Here is a 24,210-nt window from a genome sequence, read left to right as displayed (position 1 = left end):
ATCACCAGCAGGGTGTGGGCCCTGGGTTGCCAAGCAGTACTTACGGGCTGTGAGTTCTTTTAGCTGCTGCTGTAGCGTGATGGAGGCATTGTAGGTACGGAACACCTTGGCAGTCAAGCCCTCCATGAGATCCTGAAGATGCTTATTTAAAATAGCAGTCTGGATGAGATAAAGCAACAAGGATGTTCGAATTTACGGTAAAAGCCACACAACCCCGCCCCTTCTGGCAAGCTCGAGGACACTGATGCCAGTGCATCACGACCTTGCCAAGTTTACTGCTCTGCCAGACGGAAGGTAGGAAAAGCGGAAGAGAATTATGGAACATAGGGTTCATGATACCTCCCTAAGATGTACTTCAATCTTAAGCAGGCCCATAAAACAAATGTGTCCTTCCCTGTTAACATCTTCCCTGATAAGAGAAGAAGGACAGGTCTGGGGTCTCCAGAGGTGGCTGGCATCCATCCAAGGGAAGGCTTGCAGGAATCAGAGGAGGATAAAGGCAGGGTCTGTTTACCCTCATTTTAGGGCTTTGGCCCTGGATTCACTGTGTGCCCCGAGGAAGGAAGAGCATAGAGGACGCCACAGGGTAAGCTGAGGGGAGAGCCCAAGTCACCCCAGGCAAACCTCTCCTTTAGGAGCTTGTGGGCTCTGGCTGGGCCCCTCTTCAACCCAGTGCACATTGTCCACTCACATTGAGTCTATCAAAAAGATCATCCTCAGGCTGTTTGTTCTCCATAAATAGTTGTAAGTTCTTAAAAACCTACAAGAAATAATTATTTTTAAGACCTTTATTTTGGAAACAATTATAACGTTAAAAAAAACCCACAAAGCACTAGGGGCACATTCTTTACCCAAACTCATTTACCATTTGTGCAGTGTGCATGTCTGCTTGCTCTTTCTCTCTACATGTACGTGCGTGCACACACACGCTAATTAATCTGTTCTGAACAATCTGTGGATACTTACACAGGATAGAGGTTCACAGTATTTATCAGCTTCACAAATTTACAGTGATACCTTTTTATCCAATCTACTGTTCGTATTCCAATTTTATCAGCTGACCTAATGATATCCTCACCCTCCAACCCCCACCCCCAGTGTGGAATCCAAACGAAGCTCAGGATTTCCATTTAACTGCCAGGTCCCTTTAGCTTTATTTCACCTGGAGCATTTCGACAGCCAGTAAAGCCCACATACTGATGAAACCTCAGCCCGAAGGGCTGGATTACTAGGATCCTACACTCTGTAGGTCTCTGGTTAAAGCCCAATATGGGGGGAGGGGAGGTGCACTGAGCTGCAATACCTCTTCAGCTACAGGCTTAGAGATCTAAGGACCAAAAGGCTACCTTTTCACTCAATCAGGACCTGGAGGAAGTTGAGCCAAGCAACAAATGACAAATGTGGAACATGACCAAGGGATATGGAAATGTGGTTACATCATTAAAATGACATCGTGGGTTCAATCTTACGCTGAGTTTGTTGTGAGGGCCAACCTCTACACATACTCTGTTGAATACTGCTATGGGAGATGGCCCTCATTTCCAGGAATTGGGGGTGAGGGTACGGACATCAAACAATACCTCTCCCCTCTCTTTCAAGTGTTTTTCTAGTGCCCAGCAAAGCACAGAGCACACAAAAAGCACTCAACAAATGCTTATTGAATGGATGGGTGAACGAATAAAAAATAGACCACATTAACTTACTCGTTTCTCAACAGGGACTTTGTTGTAGTATCTGATCGAGTCCTTCCCAAGGAAGTCAAACTCGACCACATATTCCTGCCCATCCAACTCCGGGTGCAGATTGATATGCTCCACGCGCAGCGAGCAGCAACCCACAGTGTCTGCTGTTTCTCCTTCCTCTTTCTCATTGCCTGCTCTCAGAGCAAGCTGTCCCAGGAGGAGAAAGTGAGAGAAGATATGAAGATTAGCATGAATGAAGAAACTTGAATCTCACAGGATCTCTAGGAAACCAAAATCAGAATCCTCTCAATTCTCTTTGGGGACAGAGCATTAGTCTGCAAGGCCTGGGAATTCGGGATTCTGCATTGTTGCTTCTTCCTCTATAAAATGAAGTATGAAGAGTCATGGGGATATTAAACTTCCCTATAAATCCAACCTCTTTACTCTGTCTTCTCAACTGGGAATGGAAGAAAGGAAGAACTTTTTTTTTTTTTAAAGCAGCAACTGAGGGAATGTTTCTAGTCTTGGCAATCAGACTCAAAAAGTTAGTTTCTTAATTTTGCTTAATTTTTGAGACAATTCAGAATTTGTGCTCAAATATTATATGAAGTACAAAACTGGTGGGAAAAAACATGGAATCTTTTCTTCTAAAGAATACTAAGAAACTGATCTCCAGAACAGTCTCTCAAACTGTAGTTGTGATATATTAGCAGAATTTTAACCAATTTTAAGGGTTATAATCTTGTATTTTTAACAAGAAACAGAAAAATATCAAAATTTCTTGCTCGTAGGACAGCAAAGGCATTGCTTTGTGCAACTTTTGTTTCAGTTACACAAACACAAATATAATTGTGTTGGGATGTGATGTCAATTATTTTTGGTGGCTCAGAAAGAGTTTGAGAATATCACAGCATTTCCGGCATATTCAGGTTCAGACAAACTCTCCTATCAGGCAGACTGTTCAGACAGCACCAGATGTGGACTGACTCTCTCTCAAGTTCTACCCTCCCTATTGGACCAGAGACTGAATGAGCAGGACCCCAGGTGTTGGCTTGTCACCACCTTTCCAGTACTTAGCATGGGGCCCAGAGGAGTAAACGCTCCCTACATCTTTGTTAAGCTGAACACATTAGGCAATGTGACAGGCAGACGCTCTCACCTTGTCGATGAAGTACAGGGCAACAGCTCTCTGCCTGACTTTCATCTCTTTGGACTTCCAGTCTTCTCGATACTGGTTCCGGATCTTGTCCACACACTTCTTCAGCCTCCGAGCGGTCTCGTATTTCTGCCAGTCTTTCTCACCCTGCAAAGACCCAACCCCAAAGGTGGATTGCTTAGGGATGGTGAGTAAAGATAGACTAAATACCCAAGTTCAGGGCTCTGCACCAAAGAGAAGAAACTTGAGCTTTTAAGCAAGGGAGCAAAGCAGAGTACTGAAGAGAAATTTTCAGGCCTTTAACCTGATGAGAACTCACGCTGTCCCGTTTCACTATCGAGCTCAACTGACTCCTAATTACTAAGAAACTAAAAAAGCCTCTGGCTTCCACTTTTTGAAATGTTTACGTTCTTGGGAAAAGCCCACATGGCATGTCCCCAAACTGACTTCTGTCAACAAAGGGTATAAACTCCCCCATCACAGCTTTACTGTGACCCAACAGCAGTTTTCCACTGGAATTGAATTTCATTAAATTCAAGACAACCATTTAGTTTGATGGAAGAGACTGTCAAGGAAGCAGAACCAAAGATTACAACATGTAATTATGAAGGAACACAATGATTTCTAGGAATAGCCATAATTACGCACCATTTTCTAACTTCTGCATTTAAAAATGTTCTTGATTAGACTGAGGGAAATAATGTTACTGGGAAGTCTTTTCTTTGTAAACATTAAAGCTTTTTGTGGAAGGTTTAAAAATTGAATTCTAAAGCAAATTAAAGAAGTTTAAAAGGGTGTGAAAAGGCTGAAATCTTCCATCAACAGTCCTTGATACTTAGCAAGGACTAATAGTATCAAGTGAGAAAGGTAAGGAGGGAAAAAATATCCAAGAAATCTAAGAGCATCAGAAGTATTACCAGGCCTAAAACACACTATATGACATGAATGCAGGGATGGAATTTCAGAACCCAAGAATATGCTCTTAATTCCCCCACCCCACAACAAAAGACAAGTAGTGATTTTACCCACATATGCCTGCTTCCTGCCTATGACACGTGGTCCTTGAGATGTAAGAACTGTGGTCAAGGTAACTGGCCCGAGCACGCAGGAGTGTGAGGAACATGGAACAAGAAATGTCTTCTACTTCTCTTAACAAACACTCAGAAATGGAAGCTCACTCAAGTATGCTAAGGAATTGTCAGCACCCTCCCACACTGAGTGTGGACTAGCTATACGTATTTGTTTGGCAATAAAACAAGAGGTTTAGTAACTATATGTTGTTGTGGGTGGATAATTTAGTCATTGGTAATACAGAAGAAATATCTAAGTTCTATTTCCAGACAATAGAAAGCTGAAAATTTCTCACAGATTTTTCTCAGTACATTTTGACATAAGAGTAAGAACAGGTGTGATATAAGATGTATTACAAGTCAGTAATACATCTCCGTGACATGACACAGAAGATTAGACACGGAAGGCTCGTCTGCAGCAATACAGTCTCCAGCTCGGAAGTGGGCTTCTCTCCCCATACTCTAAAAGACAGAGGCCTACCACAGCCTGACTCTGACTCTTCCAAGTCCTGTAGAATTTATTTCCTCAGTCCCTTAGTCATGCTACTGAAACAAGTTTCAGAAAACCCAACAAATAATTCATTCACAGAGGCTACCACGAGCCCAACTTTTCCTCATATGTTGGTTGGGCTCCTGGTACAGGGAATCCAGGATTCTCTCAAATAAAGACCCAGCGATGGGGATGAGGCAGAAGCCACCTTGTCTAGGTCCAGCAGGGGAAGGTGGGCCTCCAGGAAGTATGTTTATACTTGCTGCCTTCAGTGTCCCTGAACAGAATCCAGAGTAAAATGCACTTGAGCAAGTTTTCTCAGAATACTTGTAAAAAAATAAAGTATTTTGGTCTTCCAAGCCAAGGTTTTTATCAAAACCATCTCAGGAAAACAAGGTGTCCACTGTAGAGGGGCTGCCTTTAACCCCTTGTCCTCTTCCCCTACTCAGTCAACCCTCTGTAATGGACAAGAATCCACTGCCCAGCTGGTGTGGCTCAGTGGCTGAACACTGACCTATGAACCGTAAGGTCACAGTTCAATTCCCTGTCAGTGCACAGGCCTAGGTTGCAGGCTCGATCCCATCTGGGACATACAGGAGGCAGCCTATGAATCAGTCTCTTTCATCATTGAGGTTTCTATCTCTCTCTTCCTCTCCCTTCCTCTCTGAAATCAATCCTATCCATAATAAAAGGCTAATATGTAAATTGACCAAAATGGCGGAACAACCGGTAGCTATGATGTGCACTGACCACCAGGGGGCAGACTCTCAATGAAGGAGCTGCCCCCTGGTGGTCAGTGCGCTCAGCCAGAAGCCGGACTCAGCTGGTGAGTGCAGCAGCAGTGGTGGGAGCCTCTCCTGCTCTGTGGCAGCGCTAAGGATGTCTGACCATCAGTCGGACATCCCCTGAAGGCTCCCAGACTGCGAGAGGGCGCAGGCTGGGCTGAAGGACACCCCTCCCCACGCCCCACCCCGAGTGTACGAATTTCGTGCACTGGGCCTCTTGTTAAAATATATTTAAAAAAAGAGAGAGACTGCCTCTCTTGCTGGCTGTGCAGTTAAAAAGTACTGTCAAACCCAGACCTCAAAAAGTCCTCACTGTTCTGCTGAGTAAGAAAAAGCCAATGAGATTGGTAGGAATCACATTTCTTTTCCCCTCAACAAATACCACTTGCCAAGTCTTTAACCATCTTCTTGACTCTTAGGATCCCAACCCAGCTGACTAGAGTCAGCCACTGGATATAAGGTTCTAGGCAGGACCTACATCTGGGTGTCTTCTAGGTTCACTGCCATAACCATCATCCAGAAACCTGCACAAATCTCTGCCCTTGAAGTGCTGCCATCACTTATTTTAGGTCATCACCATTTCTTTCCTGGAATACTAAAGAGTCTCCCTACTTGTCTGCATCTAATCCATAGAGCAGCAGTCAGAATGATCCATATGTCACAGGTTTCTAACACACAAACCTGGTATTATTCACCTTCTTTAAAACCCAGTGGCCTCCTATTGAATTTAGGATAATATAAAAAACCTTCAGAAAATGTCTGAAGATTTGGCCTGCATCTCTCTCTAGTGGCCCCTGAATTTCCTTCATAAAGTTGTTCCTGACCTCTTAACTGCTCTATTTATCTAAAGCATTTAATATTTGCCTTTCTTCTAGTACAGTGGTCAGCAAACTCATTAGTCAACAGAGCCAAATAGCAACAGTACAATGATTGAAATTTCTTTTGAGAGCCAAATTTTTTTAAACTTAAACTTCTTCTAACGCCACTTCTTCAAAATAGACTCGCCCAGGCCATGGTATTTTGTGGAAGAGCCACACTCAAGGGGCCAAAGAGCCGCATGTGGCTCGCAAGCCGCAGTTTGCTGACCACGGTTATAGTATAACTGAATTCTTACTGAATTTGCCCACCAGACCACAAGTTCTTTGAGGGCTAAAACCGCTGTTATCCACGGGTGTGGTATCTCAGAAGGGAATACAATACAATATATTTTTTACACGAGTTCACTTTTGCTCACCATGAAGTTCTCTTTCTGATTCTCTACTTACTCTAAACTAGAAAAAGTGACATTTTCGAAATGAAAACATAAATGGGTAATTTTCATTAGAACACAGGATTATGAGCTAGAAAAAGTGCAGTTTAGTCTAAGATACATGGCCTTTTGAGCTGTGGCCTTAGTTAAACGAACATTTAATGACCTATAAACCAAGATTAAGAAGGTCTTTAGTCCCAGTCCCCTGCATGTAAACAGTCACAGTCTACATGGAACTAATTCATTGACCATTTTCTTGTGGAGCTCATCTCTCTTTCAGGCTGCTGATCACATTTCCATGGTATATCTAAGGAAGGACGTTTGTGGGACTCTCCCAAGCAGGGTATTCCTGGCCAGCTAACAAGAACTGACTGCCCTTCCCAGTTTTCCCCTTTTAATTACAGCATGTGGATGTTCAGCAGTTGGTGACGTGCTTTCATGTGCATTATTCCACTTAGCCCTGGTGGAACCTACTCACCTGAAACCTTGGCAAGTCAGAGTATGTAAGATTTTACAACTTTTTTCTCATTTCAAAGCAATTACATTCCCTTCTTCAGAGCCAGGAAAGGTGAGGAAAAGGAAAGGAGCTATAGAAGCCAATATACATGTACATTCTGAACACTGGCTAGCAGGCAATGTGAAGGCAGCTACCTTGTTTACTAATACCATTCTTAGCACCATGCATATACTGTGTCAGGCACATACTGGGATTTCAGCAAATATTTGTGAATAAATGAGCAAGATTACAATGTGATGCAAAAACGGATACACCTTAGGGAGGTCACTGGATAATGCTAACCATGAAAGTACTTGCCTTCTTTTTGTGGGGAGGGTTTTTAATTTGTCAAAGTGACTCTCAAAGTCTGAAAACATTACATTTCAACAAAAAGAGATTACCCACTAACTGGGGCAGCTCTGAGCCACCCCTTACCTTAATTCTTGAACTGGGGTTCAACATGATGTATTTAATGGAACCCTGGATGTTCTCTGTCCAGGAGACCAGCCAAGTAACCTTATTATCATGTCGGACTTCTTTCCATTTATGTCCTGGAGGAGGAGAAGGAACCTTGGCATCTCTGTGGAAATAACAAAACAGGAGGGCAGTGAAATGAGGACACGTGAGGAACAATTTCACCTTTCTTGACCTAATGTGGATTAATCTGCTGAGCATATAGGTCCAAGTTTCTTCCTCACCAATCAATACATGAAACACACTTGGGAGATGTACATATGAAAATACTGAGCTGCCCTAATCAGTTCTCTAACGTGGGAAATATTCCCAACTACTAAGAACAAAGGAAGCCCCCATTTCATTTTTGGCCCAAAGGATGAACCGGGCTCACTTGCTACAGTTGATGATTATGTCCTCAGGCATGACCCGTCTCTTCAGCATGCCCATCTTGGGGTGGTTGCCACGGCCACGGAAAAGCCCAGGCGGTTCTATCTTGAAGTTGGCAATTCTCTCTCTGTGGTTATCCATAATACAGAAACCATATTCTTTTAGTATTTTTTCATTCTCCTCTTTGATTTTCTGGAAGACAGCAAAAAAATACTCAAAATGGGTTCAAATGGCTGTTCTCTACTTAGATATTATCTCTTGTGTGAGAACAGGTCAAAGTAACATCTAAAAATTACTAAGAAATGAATTCAAGTTCGAAAAAACCTCTAATAGAATTTTCAAACTTAAATACAGTAAAATTTCCCTAAAGATCTACCTATAAGGTTAATTCAACCATAAATTCTGTCATCTCTAAGGATATATGTTTATAAATATACTAGAGGCCAGATGCATGAAATCCGTGCAAGAATAGGCCTTCCTTCCCCTGGCTGCCAGCACCGGCTCCCCTCTGGCACCCAGGACCGGGGCTTCCCTCTGGCCGCCGGCCGGCACTCGCAGCCCCAGCTTTGTCAGGAAGGTTGTCCGCAAGGATGTCTGGTCTAATTAGCATATTACTCTTTAATATATATAGATTACCTCGGTAGTTTTTTGTTGTTGTTAATCCTCACAAGAGGATATTTTTCCATTGATTTTTAGAGAGAGTGAAAAGGAGGGGGAGAGACGCACATCAATTGGTTGCCTCCGGCATGCACCCCAACCAGGGCTGGCATGGAGCCTGCAACTGAGGTATGTGCCCTTAACCAGAATCGAACCTGTGACCCTTCAGTCCACAGGCCAACACTCTATCCACTGAGCCAAACCAGCTAGGGCACCTTGGTAGTTTTAAATGTAACTTTAAAAATTAACACCAGCCTTAGCTGGTTTGGCTCAGTGGATAGAGCATTGGACTGTGGACTGGAAGGTCTACAGTTCAATTCTGGTCAAGGGCACATGCTTGAGTTGCAGGCTCGATCCCCTGTAGGGAGCGTGCAGGAGGCAGCCCATCAATGATTCTCTCTCATCATTGATGTTTCTCTCTCCCCCCCGCCCCGCCTTCCTCTGAAATCAATAAAAATATATTTAAAATAAAAAAATTAAAATTAACACCATTTGGTTGAGCACTATCATAATGGATGGACAAGAGCCTTTCTAACAGGGCCTCATAGGCAGCACCTCCGTGTTCTCTAACAGATTCCAGAGACATTCAGTTGAACAGCATTTCACATGGGTTTTCAAGCTCAAATAAGCCTGTTACAGATTCTTTCCTAGATACAGGTTACAGACATTGTGACCCTTGCTCCAAAAAGGCAAGGGACGGATTTGAAGCCCCACTGCCCTCTGCTGCCTTGTCAGTCCTATGATACTTAGCAATTCAATTTAACTAAGTCCCGTTGCCCGGTGGGTAGATTCAGACTCAGAACTTACTGGCAGCAAGTTTCTTTGGCAGGGGCTCTGACAAGGTGATACTTATGAAACCTCCCTATCTTTGGATCAATATTCCAAGAATAAAACACCAGAGGTTAAGTTTAAAAACACCACTGAAGTAATAAACCAAATTTCACTTATCTGGAATATTGGGGAGAAGACTAAGCCGACATGAAAAAGGCTGATGCAGTTATCATTCTTATGGTAACTCATTTTCAAACTAAAGGTCAAATAGGCACCATCAAACAATGAGTTACAGAAATACAGCTCTGGCCAGGTAGCTTAGTTGCTTAGAGCACCATCCCGATACGCCAAGGTTGCAGGTTTGCTCTCCCGTCAGGGCATATACAAGAAGCAACCAACGAATGCATGAATAAGTGGAACAACAAATCGGGGGGGGTGGGGGGGTGGGGTGTGTGTGTGTGTGTGTGTGTGTGTGTGTGTGTGTGTGTTTTCTTTCTCTCTCCTTTCCCTCCTCTGTCTCTTGAAATCAATCAGTAAATAAAATTTTTAAAATAACAAGATACAATGGACTAAATTTTAGAAGCATGCCAAGTTTTTAAAACACTGAAACTATAAGGGCTTTGAAATGCAAAGAATTTCTTAAAATCCTTAACTTCCGGACCTCCAAGTTGAAAAAAATGAAACTCCAGCTTGCACTCCTTTAGATCAGGAGATGGTAAACTTTTTCTGGATAGGAAATATTTTAGGTTTGAGGGCCATAAGGATTCTGTTGCAACTACTCAACTCTGCCACATGAATGCAGCCACAGATAATGTGTAAATGAATAGATGTGGCTGTGTTCCAATAAACTTGTTTACAAAAACAGGCAGCCTATCGTTTGCCTACTGATGCTCTAGAAGAAAATGACATCCCAGCTGGATACTGAAAAGATCCTTCAGGAAAAAGGATGGTCAAGACTGGAAGATGCATATAAATGAGCATGGCTAGATTCCAGTGTAAAGTAGATCAGAGAAGAGGGAGGTACATGGCCAGTAGTATTTGATCTGTCATAGCTCTCTAACATTCAGGAGCCACTGTGAGTGAGACAGATCTGTCAATCCTTAAAAACTATATTGTTTGAGTTTTTAGGTCAGCAGCACCAGGGTTTTTATAGTGAGTCATCAAACAAAGTGCTTATTCATAATCTTCAGTCTACACAAAACCCTGAAGAAAATCTATTCCACTAGGTTGAGAATCCTAAATCTTTAGTACAGAGCCATGTGAGATTGATTACTCAAGTCAAAGCTGTCCTATAAGAACCAAGAAGAAAAATGGATGAAACAATCTCTATTTCAAACACCTCAGAAATTTAAGAAATAGTACCAGTTTCTCTTCCTTGCTCATCTGTTTCCGAGCTTCTGACTGGGCTTTGAAATACTGGCTCATCTGGGTAAAATCACATTTGCTTAGGTTGGTGATAATATTCTTCTCTTCATTAGTCATTTCCTAGTCAAAAGAAAAGAGGGAGACAGAAGAAGGTAAATACTCTAATAGGCCCTCAGATTTCCCTGCAATTATAGCAAAGCATCATTTCTTCAGTCAAAGGTATCTGGATAGGTAGTCAATCTAAATTAGTGAGATTTGAAAAAAATATATAATTTTATTATTTCCTTTTATTATAAAACTAGAGGCCCGGTGCATGGGTTCATGCACATTGGAAAAAAGTTAATTAGAAGGTGGCTGGCAGGGCAGGGCAGGACTGGGCGAAACGGGCCTGACACACCCTGGAGCCAACCTCCCAGGGTCCCTCCCTGGCCAGCTGCACCTGGGGCGGTGCCAGAGCTTGAAGGGCGACTGCGGAGTGAGCAGGGTCCCTCGGCCTGGCCTGCGGGGATCGGGCCAAAACTGGCAGTCCGACATCCCCCGAGGGGTCCCGGAGTGTGAGAGGGCACTCTGCAAAGATGCTGTTGCTCCGCAGCTCGTGCATTAAATGTCTGCCCCCTGGTGGTCATTGCGCATCATAGCTACCAGTTAGTCGCTTAGGCTTTTATATATATAGATACGTATCTGACAAAATGTTTAAAATCAGTTATCATTAAAAAAGGTAATTCTTATGTAGTATTGCCACAATACTTTGGCACATTGCCACAATCCTTTCTAGGCATATGAATACCACAGTTGGAAAAACAGAAATAAAGAACTATGCCCATACCCAGTCTCTTTTAGAAACATTATCCCACTCTATTCATTTATTAAACCTTATTTCCAGAGCTATTCAGAATGTAAACTTCAGCTTGGCCTCTGCCTACATTATCCAAATTGAGAATAAGATTGTTTAAAATCACCTAGGCAGATACAGAACACATAGTTTTAAAAGCAGAAAGTACCTAAAGCAAATAAGAATCAAGAGGGATAGGGGCATCACATTAATATCTCTCTCTGCAACAGCAGACAGAGTGCAGGCCTCTGAGACAAACTCTCCCTTGCAAAATGGGAGCTGAGGTTTCTGTTTGGCCAAATCTAATTAACTCCCTCCTGCAGCCATATGACAGTGGGGAGGAAAGAAATGTAAGCATTCTTGTTGGATAGAGATCCTATATAATATAGTAAATGAGTAAAAAAAAATAACCTTTAACATAATATAATTCATAAACTCAAATTTTATATCCAGGGATTTGCTGTAAAATTATAGTTTCTTACTTAGTAGTTGATCAATATTTTTGCAAGATGCTAGGATATTAATACATGAGCTACAATACCTTTCTCCAGTCTTTAAAGAAATTTTTCCTAAATATTTCCTTAGTAGTATATTCATGGTCGAGCATTTTTGCAAAGAACGTAGCTACTTCTTCTGCTTTGGGGCTCAGCTTCATGACTTTACCTAGAAAAAAAGTGGTTCCAAAAAATAAGGTATAATATTCATGTTCTGAGTATAAACACTGAGCTCTGGAGAAATCTACTTTAATAAGGATTTACCTTCCCAAGATATCTAGAGGTCTGGTGACACATGGTAACAATAACAACAAATATAATATTCTGACTTATATCTACTTGTATAAATGTTCCTTCTTTAGCAGATATTTACCTGGGTCATTTTCTGGAGACTATGTCAGTCAGTAAATTGTTCCCAGGGGCCTGCTCAAGACAGGAATGACCTGGGGGAGGCCCAGTCACTCTTCCTTTTCTTTTCAGCAAGCAGGGTCCTTTACACCTCTTCAATGATTTTTAAAAACGAAATCCTCAAGGGACACCTGCCACTGCTAAGCTAAGCAGCTTCTGTTCAAGAAGGGGAGGAACGGATAGGGCAGGGAGCAGAGAAGAAAGGAATTGTGGAGAAAAGAAATAGGCTACTTTATTCTTTAAAGTTAGGTGGGTGGAATATGAATAAAGAAATATATCCATAGCAGGCAAGCCCAGATATCTCTATGAAAAGTCTAAGTAAGACCTTCCTCTACAACGTTGCTATTCAAAGTGTGGCTCACAGACCAACAGCATCGGCATCAAGTAGAAGTTCGTTAGGAATACAGAATCTTAGGCCCCACACCAGACCTGAATTAGTAAGTGCATTTTAACAAGACCCAAGTGGCTTGTGTGCACAGCAGAGTTTGAGATGCATTGCCCTGGAACAGGCATTATGAGATTGCCTCATTCAGGGCATCAGGACTCAGTGAGAATAAAAGGGATGACTGGGTCCTCGGCAGAGTGCCCACGTTTAACAAAAGCCCTTCTAAAGGAATCCTGATGTTATACAGCATAGAGTAAATCTGAATGGGTTCTTGGGGTTTTGTGGACCTCAAGTAGTTAATAAAAGTACTCAGGAATTTAATCTACTTCTTAAATAGAGTACTTTAAACAGTACTCTTAGGGTCCATTTCCATTTTTTCCTTGAAAATCCAACTTTACAATGCCATCCATGGCATAATTTGGCTATACTTAAAAAAAATGGGTTAAATACCACACCACTACGTTTCTACTACATAGGTACTAATAATTCACCAGGGATCTTCACATTTATTATTGAAAACTAACTTAACTAGAAATCCAGTTATTTCAAAACTCAGAAGACATCTCATCTCATGATGACTAGAATGTTAGTGTCCCTGATTGTAGGGATGCAAGAAATCGTAGCACAAAATTGAAACTGCCATAGTAGACAGAAAGAACCTACTTGGAATCCATAACTTAAATGGCCAACAGGTGGCGCTGCTTCCCCATCAACCTCCCAAGCTCCAGCCTTTGGAAGAGAGACTGAGGGCAACAAATAGGTTGGCTTTCAAGGGTTTCCTGCACTTCTTCAGAACTCCCCCATTCAGGTCTGAACCAGACTTGCCAGTAAAGTTGTAACATGCTTCCAATAGAAAGGAAAACATTAAATCACTAAGAATAAAATACATGGCAAGAAAGAATGCAAACTGTTCTCTCAGGTCTGTTTGGTATAAACTAAACAAACAACAGTATTTTCTGTTAAATGGAGACTGAGCAATTTTATTGAATTCTATCTCAATAGAGAAAGCAATTTTCTCAATAGAGAAAGCGTTTTATAGTTGAGCTGTCAAAAGATGAAATGACAGCTTCCAGCAGCAGGTGGTGGAGGATGACTCGAAGGTTCCTGGCAATGACAGTGCTTTGTGGAAGAGGCTGAGCTCCAGGAAGAAGAAATTGCTGAGTCAGAGCTGAAAACTGGAGGTTCTTAGAGGCAATTCACTGCTTCAGCCAGCCCATGCTCCACCTCCCTGGCAGGCTAAAAGAATCTGAGAATTCTCTTCCCTAGAGAGTAGGTAGGACTTACAGAATCAATTTGGACTAGCAAGAGAACTGTGACTTCCTGGCTTACTGCAGTTGGAGCTTACATAATCAAAGGAAAGAATTCCAGAGAAAGACCAACTGAGAAAATACTATAGCCCTGTAACTGGAGCTCCTATAACGGAGAACTAAGCAAGAATTGGGGGAGGGACCATGGAGACAAGTGATGACTGTTCGAGCCCTGGCTTCCCATCCTGAGAAAAGAAACCCAAAGACTAGGGAATCTAGCTTCCACTCAAATCACTGTGAATCTCAAAGTGAGGCTTTACCAGTTGGCCTTTCTAAAGCCCTTGGTAAACCCAGACTAGGGCTACAGAATAACTGTACTTTTATGACTGTCTTTTTCAAGGTCGTTGACTCTTTTCTTTGGAATTTTGGCTTTCAGTCACATTTAAGAATCTCCAAAAATGACCCACTGTGAGGGCTAACAGAACTTTGTCCTGTGCTCTCTGGTAAACACAGGTCAGAATGTTTATTTGATGTAAGCATTTGTCACTGAGGCTATGAGGTCCAGTAGACTGCAAACACCATGCGATCGAGGAATAGTCAATACTGGCCACTGTTGAATCTCGGTATCTGATCACAGACACATTGAAGAAACATAGTTTTTAAAAACAAATTCCAGTTTGCCAAGTTACTTACTTGCAAGACCCAGCCTTTCAATATAAACTACTCCCTTGACCCGTAAGCATCCATGGCCCTGAGGCCACTGCTAGTAGACAGAGATACATAAGAACTTTGGAGTGTTCACTACCGATGCTTTCAGTTCTTCTGCTGAGTGTTTCTCAAAGTTTGGTCAGCATACCAACTGGTTCAGAAACACCCAATACCACTCCACACCTATTAAATGGCCCAGATCCATCTGGGGTCAAGTACATAAGGGTTTGAAAAATAATGCTCTAGCCACTTCTGGATAGAAATCTTGGAACGAGGGAAATCAATTGAACATTATTATCTGCATACTGCTACATTGCCAAAAGAAGGAGAGTCAAAGACTACTCTCAAATTCTTCAAACGAAGGACAGAAATACCTATGAGAGTCAACGGACACTTCTAAGGGTTCTATGAGAACTAGGCAGGGCATTTTTTCAAAGCAGCACATCAGACTAGAATGCACATATATCAAAGGCATAGTGTTCTACTACAGACACCTACCAGGCCTACACCTAGAGGCTGATGACAGACTAATCCTCAACCAAATATTAGTACTATTTCTAGTGATGCACAGCTTGTCAAGTTTGCATTATATTGCTAAAATAAAACACTATCATTCAAGTAAGGCTTTTCTTTCTTTCTTTTTTAATATATTTTATTGATTTTTTTACAGAGAGGAAGGGAGAGGAATAGAGAGCCAGAAACATCTATCAGCTGCCTCCTGTACACCCCCAACTGGGGTGTGCCCACAACCAAGGTACATGCCCTTGACCGGAATCGAACCTGGGACCCTTCAGTCCGCAGGCCGACACTCTATCCACCAAGCCAAACCGGTTAGGGCCAAGTAAGGCTTTTCTAATAACTTTTGCAGAGTGGCTCCTTAGAAATAAAGTTCAGATAAAAGAGCTCAGACTGTGGGCCCAGTGCTTTGAGTTATGTAGAGAATACAACAAAATGAAATAAACAAAAGGATATACAGCACAGGATCCTTCCTCACTTTCTATTCCTAAATAGAATCAGAATCTTTTTTTGTCCAGGAATTGGATAACCTTAGAACAACTCACCATCATAGTAAAACTTGACACTCTCTGGAAGAGGCTCATATGGTGGAGCAAATACAGGACCTTTATGTTCTAGGAATTTCCACTTGATGCCCTCAGGATAACGCTCTTCTTCCCACCTTTAGAAGACAAGGTACAACCTCATTTAGTGACCACTTTATCTATTATAGAGATTATCACCTATTAAAAAAAAAAAAAAAGTACTATCTCCTCAATTGACTGGTGCTTTAGAATGACTCAGAGCTCTATATTCAAGGCCTGGATCAAAATAACCAGTGTCTTTCACTTTGAAAAACCCAATACAACAAACAAGATGAAGTGGAGGAAAATACATTTCAACAGTTCAGTTTAAAAATATTGGATACAAGAGGTCATCAATCAAGAAGCTCGGCAACAAGTGGGGATATGGAAATAAAACCGTTGTTTTATCACTATGGTATGAAAGTAAGTAACAATGAAATATATAACATTTATGCTGTTGATACATAGGAAAAGGTCTCCTGGGAGTGGAGATGCCAGTTGAAGGTTTAGGGGAAAACAACCCTAAGAGAAAATACATAATGGAACAAAAGACTGGGAAATAATAGTTCAGTTGGGTTTATACTGAGTTTAAGGTATTGGATTATCTAGAGCAGCGGTCGCCAACCTTTCGGACCTCATGGACCACCAGTGGTCCGTGGACTACTGGTTGGCGACCGCTGATCTAGAGCTATCTAGCAGACAATGATAAGTGAAATGTAAAACTTAGTGGAAACAGCTTTTAAAAACCTTTTTATTTTAAAAATGATCAAACATGGGGGGAAAATGAATATATAGAACACCATATACCATCACCTATGTATAATAATTAATATTATAATAATTTTCATTATTTTGCTGAACTCTTTCCAAGTAAGTTGCAGCTATACCACCTCACCTCCAAATATTTCAGCAAACATCTCTATAAAAATAAGGATGTTCCCATATTTAGCTATAAAAACAATTACTACATGTAACAAAATTAATAATTCCCTAATAGCATTCTACTATCTGGATCATATTACAAATTTCCCAATTAAATCCAAAATATATTTTATAAACTTGAATCTAATTAAGGACCATGTACTGCAATTGGTTGTTTATGTCTTCAAGTCTTTCCTTCTCGAGAATTAAACAGACCTCACACTATCACTTTGTTTTTTTTAAGAGTCACTTAGTTGTATTACAGAGAGAATATTTTAAAACTTCATATTTTAATCTTCACTATTTCTACCTTAAATAAAAAGCCCTACAGTTCTACAGAATTATTCCAAAGGCCAATTATTCACACTCTATTACTTCCTATTATCTTCCAACTCCAATATTTTAAACGAAGATTAGAAATATCAAATAAAAATTACATGTATCAAACTGTGTTGTAATAGTAGTATACTATATAACCAAAGTCAACATATATGGTCAAATAATTTCTGATAAGGGTTCCAAGACCATTCAATGGAGAAAGGACAGTGTTTTCAGCAAGTGGTTTTGGGATATCCACACCAAAAGAATGAAGTTGGTCTCATATTATTTACAAAAATAAACTCAAACGGTATCAAAGACCCAAATGTAAGAGCTAAAATTATAAAACGCTGTAAGAAAACATAAAGCAAAAGCTTCATAACATTGGATATAGCAATGATTTCTTAGATATGACCCAAAAATACAGACAAGAGAAAAATTAGGTAAACTGGACTACAAAATTTAGGACACAACCAACAGAGGGAAAAACCAACTCATGCATTGACAAATATTTGCAGAGCAAAAATTTTGATAAGGAGATATATATATATATATATATATATATAACCACAAACTCAACAACAAAATAACCCAATTAAAAAACAGGCAAAGGATATAAATAGACATTTCTCCAAAGATACACAAGTAGTCAATGAACATCTGGAAAAATATTCAACATTTTCTATAATTCGGAAAATATAAGTCAGAGCTGTGAGATACCGCTCACACCCATTAGGATGGCTATCATTAAAAACAAACAAACAAACAAAAAAAAAAACACCAAAAACTACAAATAGTAAGTATGCACGAGGATGTGGAGAAATTGAAACTCCTGTGCCCTGTTGGTTGGAATGTGAACACGTACAGCTATTGTGGAACACAGCATGGCAGGTCATTAAAAGTTAAAAAGAATTACCATAGGATCCAGCAATTTCACTCCTAGGAATATACCCAAAATAACTGAAAGCAGATATTCAAGCAAATACTTGTACACGAACATTCATAGCAGCACTGAACTGCCAAAAAGTAGAAACAAGCTAAGTATCTATCAGTAGATGAACAAAGTCTGGTATATACATAAAATTAATTATTATTCAGCCTTATAAAGGAAATAAATTGACACATGTACAACAAGGATGAACTTCAAAGACATGCTAAGTGAAATAAGCTTGTCGCAAAAGGACAGATACTGTATAGTTCCACTTATATGAGGTACCTAGACTAACCAACTCAGAAAGTAGAATGGTGGTTACCAACAACTAGGGGAAAAGGGTCACATGAGGGAGAGTTATTGTTTAACAGTTTCAGTTTTGTAAGATGAAGAGAGTTCTGGAGATGAATGGTGGTGGTGATGGTTGTACAACAATGGGAATGTACAACCACTCAACTGAACACTTAAAAATAGTGAAGATGACACATTTTATGTTATTTTACTAAAATTAAAGATAATTTAAAAAAAAAGGTCAAGGTCAACATGTAATAAAATGTTAGACCTAGAAGGAACATTAAAGATTCTCTATGACCAACCTACCACTTTTACAGATGTGAAACTGGCAGGATCTCCCAACTCTTCGTTGGCATAAAAAGGCCTAGAAGCAGGAACCCATCCAAACTGCCTCGTCTATTACTCTCCAGATAGAATGTATACTCCCACAGGCTGATATTATTGGATCAGCAACTCTCCCTGTACCAATGTCTCTGACACTACTGATGCCTTTTATTCCCCAATCAGTGGTTCATCAACAGAATTAAGAAAGACATGTAGGCCCGGCCAGCGTGGCTCAGTGGCTCAGTATCAACCTATGAACTAGGAGGTCATAGTTTGAGTACCAGTCAGGGCACATGCCTGGACTGTTGGCTCAATCCCCAGTGTGAGGCGTGTAGGAGGCAGCCAATCGATTATTCTCTCTTATTATTGATGTTTCTATCTCTCTCTCCCTTCCTCTCTGAAATCAATAAAAATATATTTTTTTAAAATAAAGAGGAAAGCATGTAGATATCGAAATGATTTCTCTATGGCAGACTTAACTTACTAACTCGTTAGGTATAGACGTGACAATAAAATGTGCTTGAGTAAACAAAATGGATAAGTGCTAGAAATGTGTGTAAGACAGGAAAGTAAACATCCACATATTCTCTAAAATCATATTCCCTTATAGTTAAAAAACACCTCATAGTACGCTGTAAAATGCACATTTAATTTTTAAATCTCAGAAATAAAGGTCACATGCTATAGCTTCCTGGAAGCTAATCTATGGAATCAAGGACAATTTCTATGGTTTGAGAATGTCAATCCATATTTCATAAATTTCTTACCACTATTACTGATTGTATTCATGAGTCCTGGTCTTTCGACACAAATTCCCCACATTATAATCCTTTGAGTCTCTTTGCTAAAAAAGACTCAAAACTCCATTTAAAGTCACACCTAACACCAGCAACAAACTCCAGTCTCAAGGTCTTTTGGTGAAGTCTTCTTTGTAGTATAAACATGGGACCTATGTTTCAACGGGTCATCCCTGACACAAAAGTGTACTTAACTGAGGACAAGCTGAAATCCTATACAGCTACAATTGGTACCAGTTAAAATAGGGGGATCTGGGTTAAAGAGATCCTCATGGAACTAAGCCTGAGCATATTGCACCCACTTGTAACATTGTTTCTATGGGGGAAATGCGATACAGTGAAGAAACCTAAGAGGGATCCTGACCATTTCCCCATCCCCACAATTACCAAAGAGAGGGAGATAGGGATCAAAATTTGTTTTTGGCAAGATGAACAAGTCTGTAGGCTATGGGTGGAAGCAAAAGATCTGCACACTAACCAAGCTGGTAAAGTGTATAATTCTTTTAGTGGAATATCAAGAGGCTAGTACAAGTGACAGTATCTGTCATCAAAGTTCCCTGACTATGCTGTCAGAGGTATGAATCACTGACTTCAGGGTGTAATAGGAGCCAACAGTTACAGAAGGAAAAGGCAAGCTCTCAGGTAAGAAACTAATCATTCCTGTTCTCTACTTCTAAAACTTACACTGCACGACCACAAAGCATTGTGCTTAAGAATGGGCAGGACTTAACAATCAGACTTGAGAAAAGCATGCAAGGAGACTATAGCAAAGATTGCTTTCCTTCAAACCAACCATCTTCAGTTCGAGACTAACCAGTCCCACACTTGAACAACAAACAAACAACACAGAAGCCAGTCTCTCAGAATTAATGTGTGGCAACACCAATAAGGATTTCAACCATGGAAGCAAAATTAGGCTATTAGACTCTTCCACGGTACACACACACACAAGGCTGAGCCAGGAAAAGAATACATTAGGGCCCAATAAGAGCATTAGGGCCAAGGAAGGGGTAAGACAGCAAGGAGCTAGTTATGACAAGGAACTTGTTTCCAAAGAAAAAAATGAAAAGAGCAAAAACACATCTTTTGTTTTCTGACTGACCTCTGCACAGGCCCAGGATTCCTTGACTCTGATTTTTTCCTACATTTTCCTTTTAACCCCATGTGTGTTCACACCCACAATTATATGGCAGCAGTTCTGCTACTGAAGCTCTGCTCCTCTCTGCCACCGCCTAGTCACTGATCCTTCCCCATCCCTCAGGTTCTAAGGAGATTATTTTTCTAAGTCATAAAAGCCATAGAGTAAATGCATATAAATGGGTCTGGAACTCTACACACCAAACTACAAATAGTGGTTGCCCCAAAGCTGGAAAGGAAAAATGGGAATAGGAGAGAAGGAAAGAGAACTGTCATTTTTTTCTGAATCCTATGCCTCTGGATCATTTGAATTTTTCAACATAAATACAGATCATATATTATTGGTGTAGAAGTTAAATAATACAAAGTTTTGCCCTGGCCAATGTGGCTCAATGGTGAGAGCGTTGGCCTATGCACTAAAGGGTTGTCACCGGTTTGATTCCTGGTCAAGGGCACATACCTGGGTTGCAGGTTTGATCCCCATACCCATGGGGGCACACTCAGAAGGCAATCAATCAATGCGTCTCTCTCACATCAATGTTTCTCTTTCTCTACCTCTCCCCTTTGCTTCCTCCCTCCCTTCCTCTCTCTCTGAAGAGCATTGGAAAAATATCCTCAGGTGAAAATTAATTGGAAAACAAAGCAATATACCCAAAACCAAGTTTTAAGTAAAATCAGTATTAAAAATACATGTTTATTTCAAAATTCTAAACACCAAAACTTATTAAGTAGAAAATGAAATTTCCCTCCTAAATACACTTTTCAAAAGTAACCTCTGTTATTGCTAAATTGTCCTCCATAAGACAGCAGGTTCTTCATCCCACAGTGAAGGGGAATACCTGTTTTCTCATACTCTCAACCTAGATATTTTGATACTTATTAATCTTTCCCAGTCTGAGAGACATTAAACTAAAAGATGTGTCATTTATTATTTCTCTTTGTGCCTTTGTTACTTGTATGGTTGACCATATTTTAAGACATTTACTAATCATTTATTTTTTTTAAAATATGTTTTTATTGACTTCAGAGAGAGGAAAAGAGGGAAAGAGAGTTAGAAAAATCAACAATGAGCGAGACTCATCGATCAGCTGCCCTTTACTGAGGATCGAGCCCACACCTGGGCATGTGCCCTGACTGAAAATCGAACCTGCAACCTTTTAGTGTACCAACTGAGCCACACAGCCAGGGCAGATTTAACTTTGATGTATCAAATTTATAAAGCTTTTCTTTATGGCTCTAGTTATGACATGCTTCAAGAGGACTTCACTATTCTATAATTATAAAGATATTCACCCAGGTTTTCTTGGGGAGATGGTTGTTTTTTTTAAACAGGCAGTTTCCCCAACACTATCTATGTAATAATCCACCTTATTTAAAATAATCCCTATAATTTTAAATGCAGTATTCTTCATATGCTAAGTTCCCATATATGCATAAGTCTACTTCTATAGTTCATTCTGTTCAATAGACTGGGACCTAGTTTTGAGATTCAAATAGGTTAAGAGCTAGTTAATGCTTTCACTAGGACCTGGGAAACTTATTTCAGAATGTTATTCTATAGAGATTCTTTTAAGTACTTCCCTCCTCCCTCAAATATCAAGGTATTAATTTTAATAACTCAACACTATTGCTTAATTAGGCTGTGGAATCAAAGAGCTGACATTTTAACCCCGTGCTGAGATCTTACCATTTCCACTTCTGCTCCTCTTCTTTCTTTGGCTTCTTTTTCTTGCTATCTGGCTCAGGAACTTTTTTATCTTTATCTTTACTCTTGGGCTTTTTCAATTTACCGTCCTACAAAGAAACATGGTGAGAAAGCACTTTAAAAAAGGAAAGGACTAGCTGCTTTCCCAGAAGTAGTTTTGGGGGGCCATTAGGAAGAAAACTGGAATCATCGAACATTAGCACTGGAGACTTTCTTAGGTACAATCCGCCCAATAAAAATTTACTAGTACTTTTCCCTAGAGCAGTAATTCCCAAATCTCCCTGATATGTAATTGCTCAAGAAAGAAGTTAAAAACATTCATTCTGTGGAGGAAGAGCCTGGTAAAGTGTATTTTTTTAACCTCAGGAAAGACTGGGAAAGTACTGCTTCTGTATAGAGTAATCCCAGTGTTTATCCTCACTTAGTTTTAATCTACTCATCTTTAAACCTCTTCTAACACCACCAAATCATGAGTACATGAAGTTATTAGGTGCTTAATATACAATTGGAAAGGAAATTCCTGATTTAGTGGGGAACTTTCTATTACTGCTGTTTGCATACACACAGTCACAAAACAGTAAAGCAAGTATTCAGAAGGTCCTAAAATGATTACTGCTTTTTATGGTGGCATTTCTTTATGGCTCTGCCCCTAGATGACTATCACAGTGTCACAGAAAAAGATCATCAAACATAAACAAGGGCAATTCACCAATACAGAAGATAAATATCAAAACATATACACATCAGGCACATATGTGCTGTTCAACAGGTGGGGCTACTACTCAAGAGAATTGAAACTCTTCTGAAGAAAAATGTTCCTTTGTTCTACTATTTAAGGTAATTTAAGTCAACATGTTTTTTATGTAGCTCTGAAAGGTCCTTTTGCACTATCTTTTTTTTTTTTTTTTAAATATATTTTATTGATTTTTTTACAGAGAGGAAGAGAGAGGGATAGAAAGTTAGAAACATCGATGAGAGACATCGATCAGCTGCCTCCTGCACGCCCCCCACTGGGGATGTGCCCGCAACCCAGGTACATGCCCTTGACCGAAATCGAACCCGGGACCCTTGAGTCCACAGGCTGACTCTCTATCCACTGAGCCAAACCGGCTAGGGCTTTTGCACTATCTTAAAAGCAACTACAGAATGGCAGAGCTTGAAAGAGCTCTATAGACAGTTTGGTTTGACCTCTTCCAGTTATTATCAAGGAAAGTCTGAAACAGATGTTTTGTTACTTCCTCAACATTATATCACTAATATTAACCATGATGAAAGCCCAAGTTGACCAGAAAAATAAAAGAATGTGACTCATGGGGATGACTGGAATATATACTATTCCGGGACTATGTTAAGATGGAAATCAAGACAAACTCAGGATCGCTAAGCAAATGACCTTTTGGGTAGAAGAAAAGAAAGATTACACACCATATATATTTGAAAATAGGAATATATAAATGTATAATTATGTTTGTGAGTAGAAAGTACTGGAGGACCACATAATTCAGAATGTTTACTATTTAGGCTGAAACACACCACAGGAAAGGGAAATGTTTCCCAGTGAAGACATTCTCTGAATAGTTTCTGAACGGGCATGCACATCTGAACAGGCAGGTCCCATCAGTGAACTACTGGCTACTGTATGTTTCAAGCCTTACAATGGGATAATCAGAGTTTTCGGACCAATACCCAGAAATGAAAAAAAAACATAGCCAACAAGTGGTTTCATGACCGATCTTGCCATTTGAGGTCCTTGCCACAATAAGACTGTATTACTTCAGTTTTTCAGCCTGAAATTGTTTTCTCCCTGTGTAGCGAGAGGGTTGCTAAAAAACAATTTTAAAAAAGAAGGGGAGAGGGGGAGTCAATTGTTCTTTTTTCCAAATGGCCTAACAGTTAGGACTAACCTCTTCCAAGCTCCAGGAAAGGTACTATTGTGCATAACATCAGCATTAAGGCGATATAGAAAGCATGGAGAGCTAAGTTTTACAATTCTTTATTGACTAGTCTGATGATCTACACCAGGGGTGGGGAATGTCTGGCCTGCACTGTATAAGGCTCGTGAAATC

At 40.3% G+C, this 24,210-nt stretch overlaps 1 protein-coding gene across 2 annotated transcripts in view; it reads right to left on the bottom strand.

Moving 5' to 3' along the window:
* TOP1 (DNA topoisomerase I) overlaps positions 1–24,210 on the bottom strand; it is an 86,827-nt gene that overhangs the window by 7,195 nt on the left and 55,422 nt on the right. For both annotated transcript variants that reach the window (XM_080686208.1, XM_080686209.1), the window contains 10 exons: positions 22,127–22,233; positions 15,700–15,815; positions 11,938–12,059; positions 10,562–10,684; positions 7,776–7,963; positions 7,364–7,508; positions 2,842–2,985; positions 1,704–1,889; positions 692–760; positions 45–159 (listed from right to left, as the gene is read on the bottom strand). In XM_080686208.1, the coding sequence (XP_080542334.1) occupies positions 45–159; positions 692–760; positions 1,704–1,889; positions 2,842–2,985; positions 7,364–7,508; positions 7,776–7,963; positions 10,562–10,684; positions 11,938–12,059; positions 15,700–15,815; positions 22,127–22,233 (1,315 nt within the window). The remainder of the gene's footprint in view (positions 1–44; positions 160–691; positions 761–1,703; positions 1,890–2,841; positions 2,986–7,363; positions 7,509–7,775; positions 7,964–10,561; positions 10,685–11,937; positions 12,060–15,699; positions 15,816–22,126; positions 22,234–24,210) is intronic.

This window comes from Plecotus auritus, assembly GCF_963455305.1.
Source record: "Plecotus auritus genome assembly, chromosome: 8".
Taxonomy (NCBI): Eukaryota; Metazoa; Chordata; class Mammalia; order Chiroptera; family Vespertilionidae; genus Plecotus; species Plecotus auritus.
Note: the sequence above shows the minus strand (reverse complement) of the source record. Positions and strands in the feature narration are given on the sequence as shown.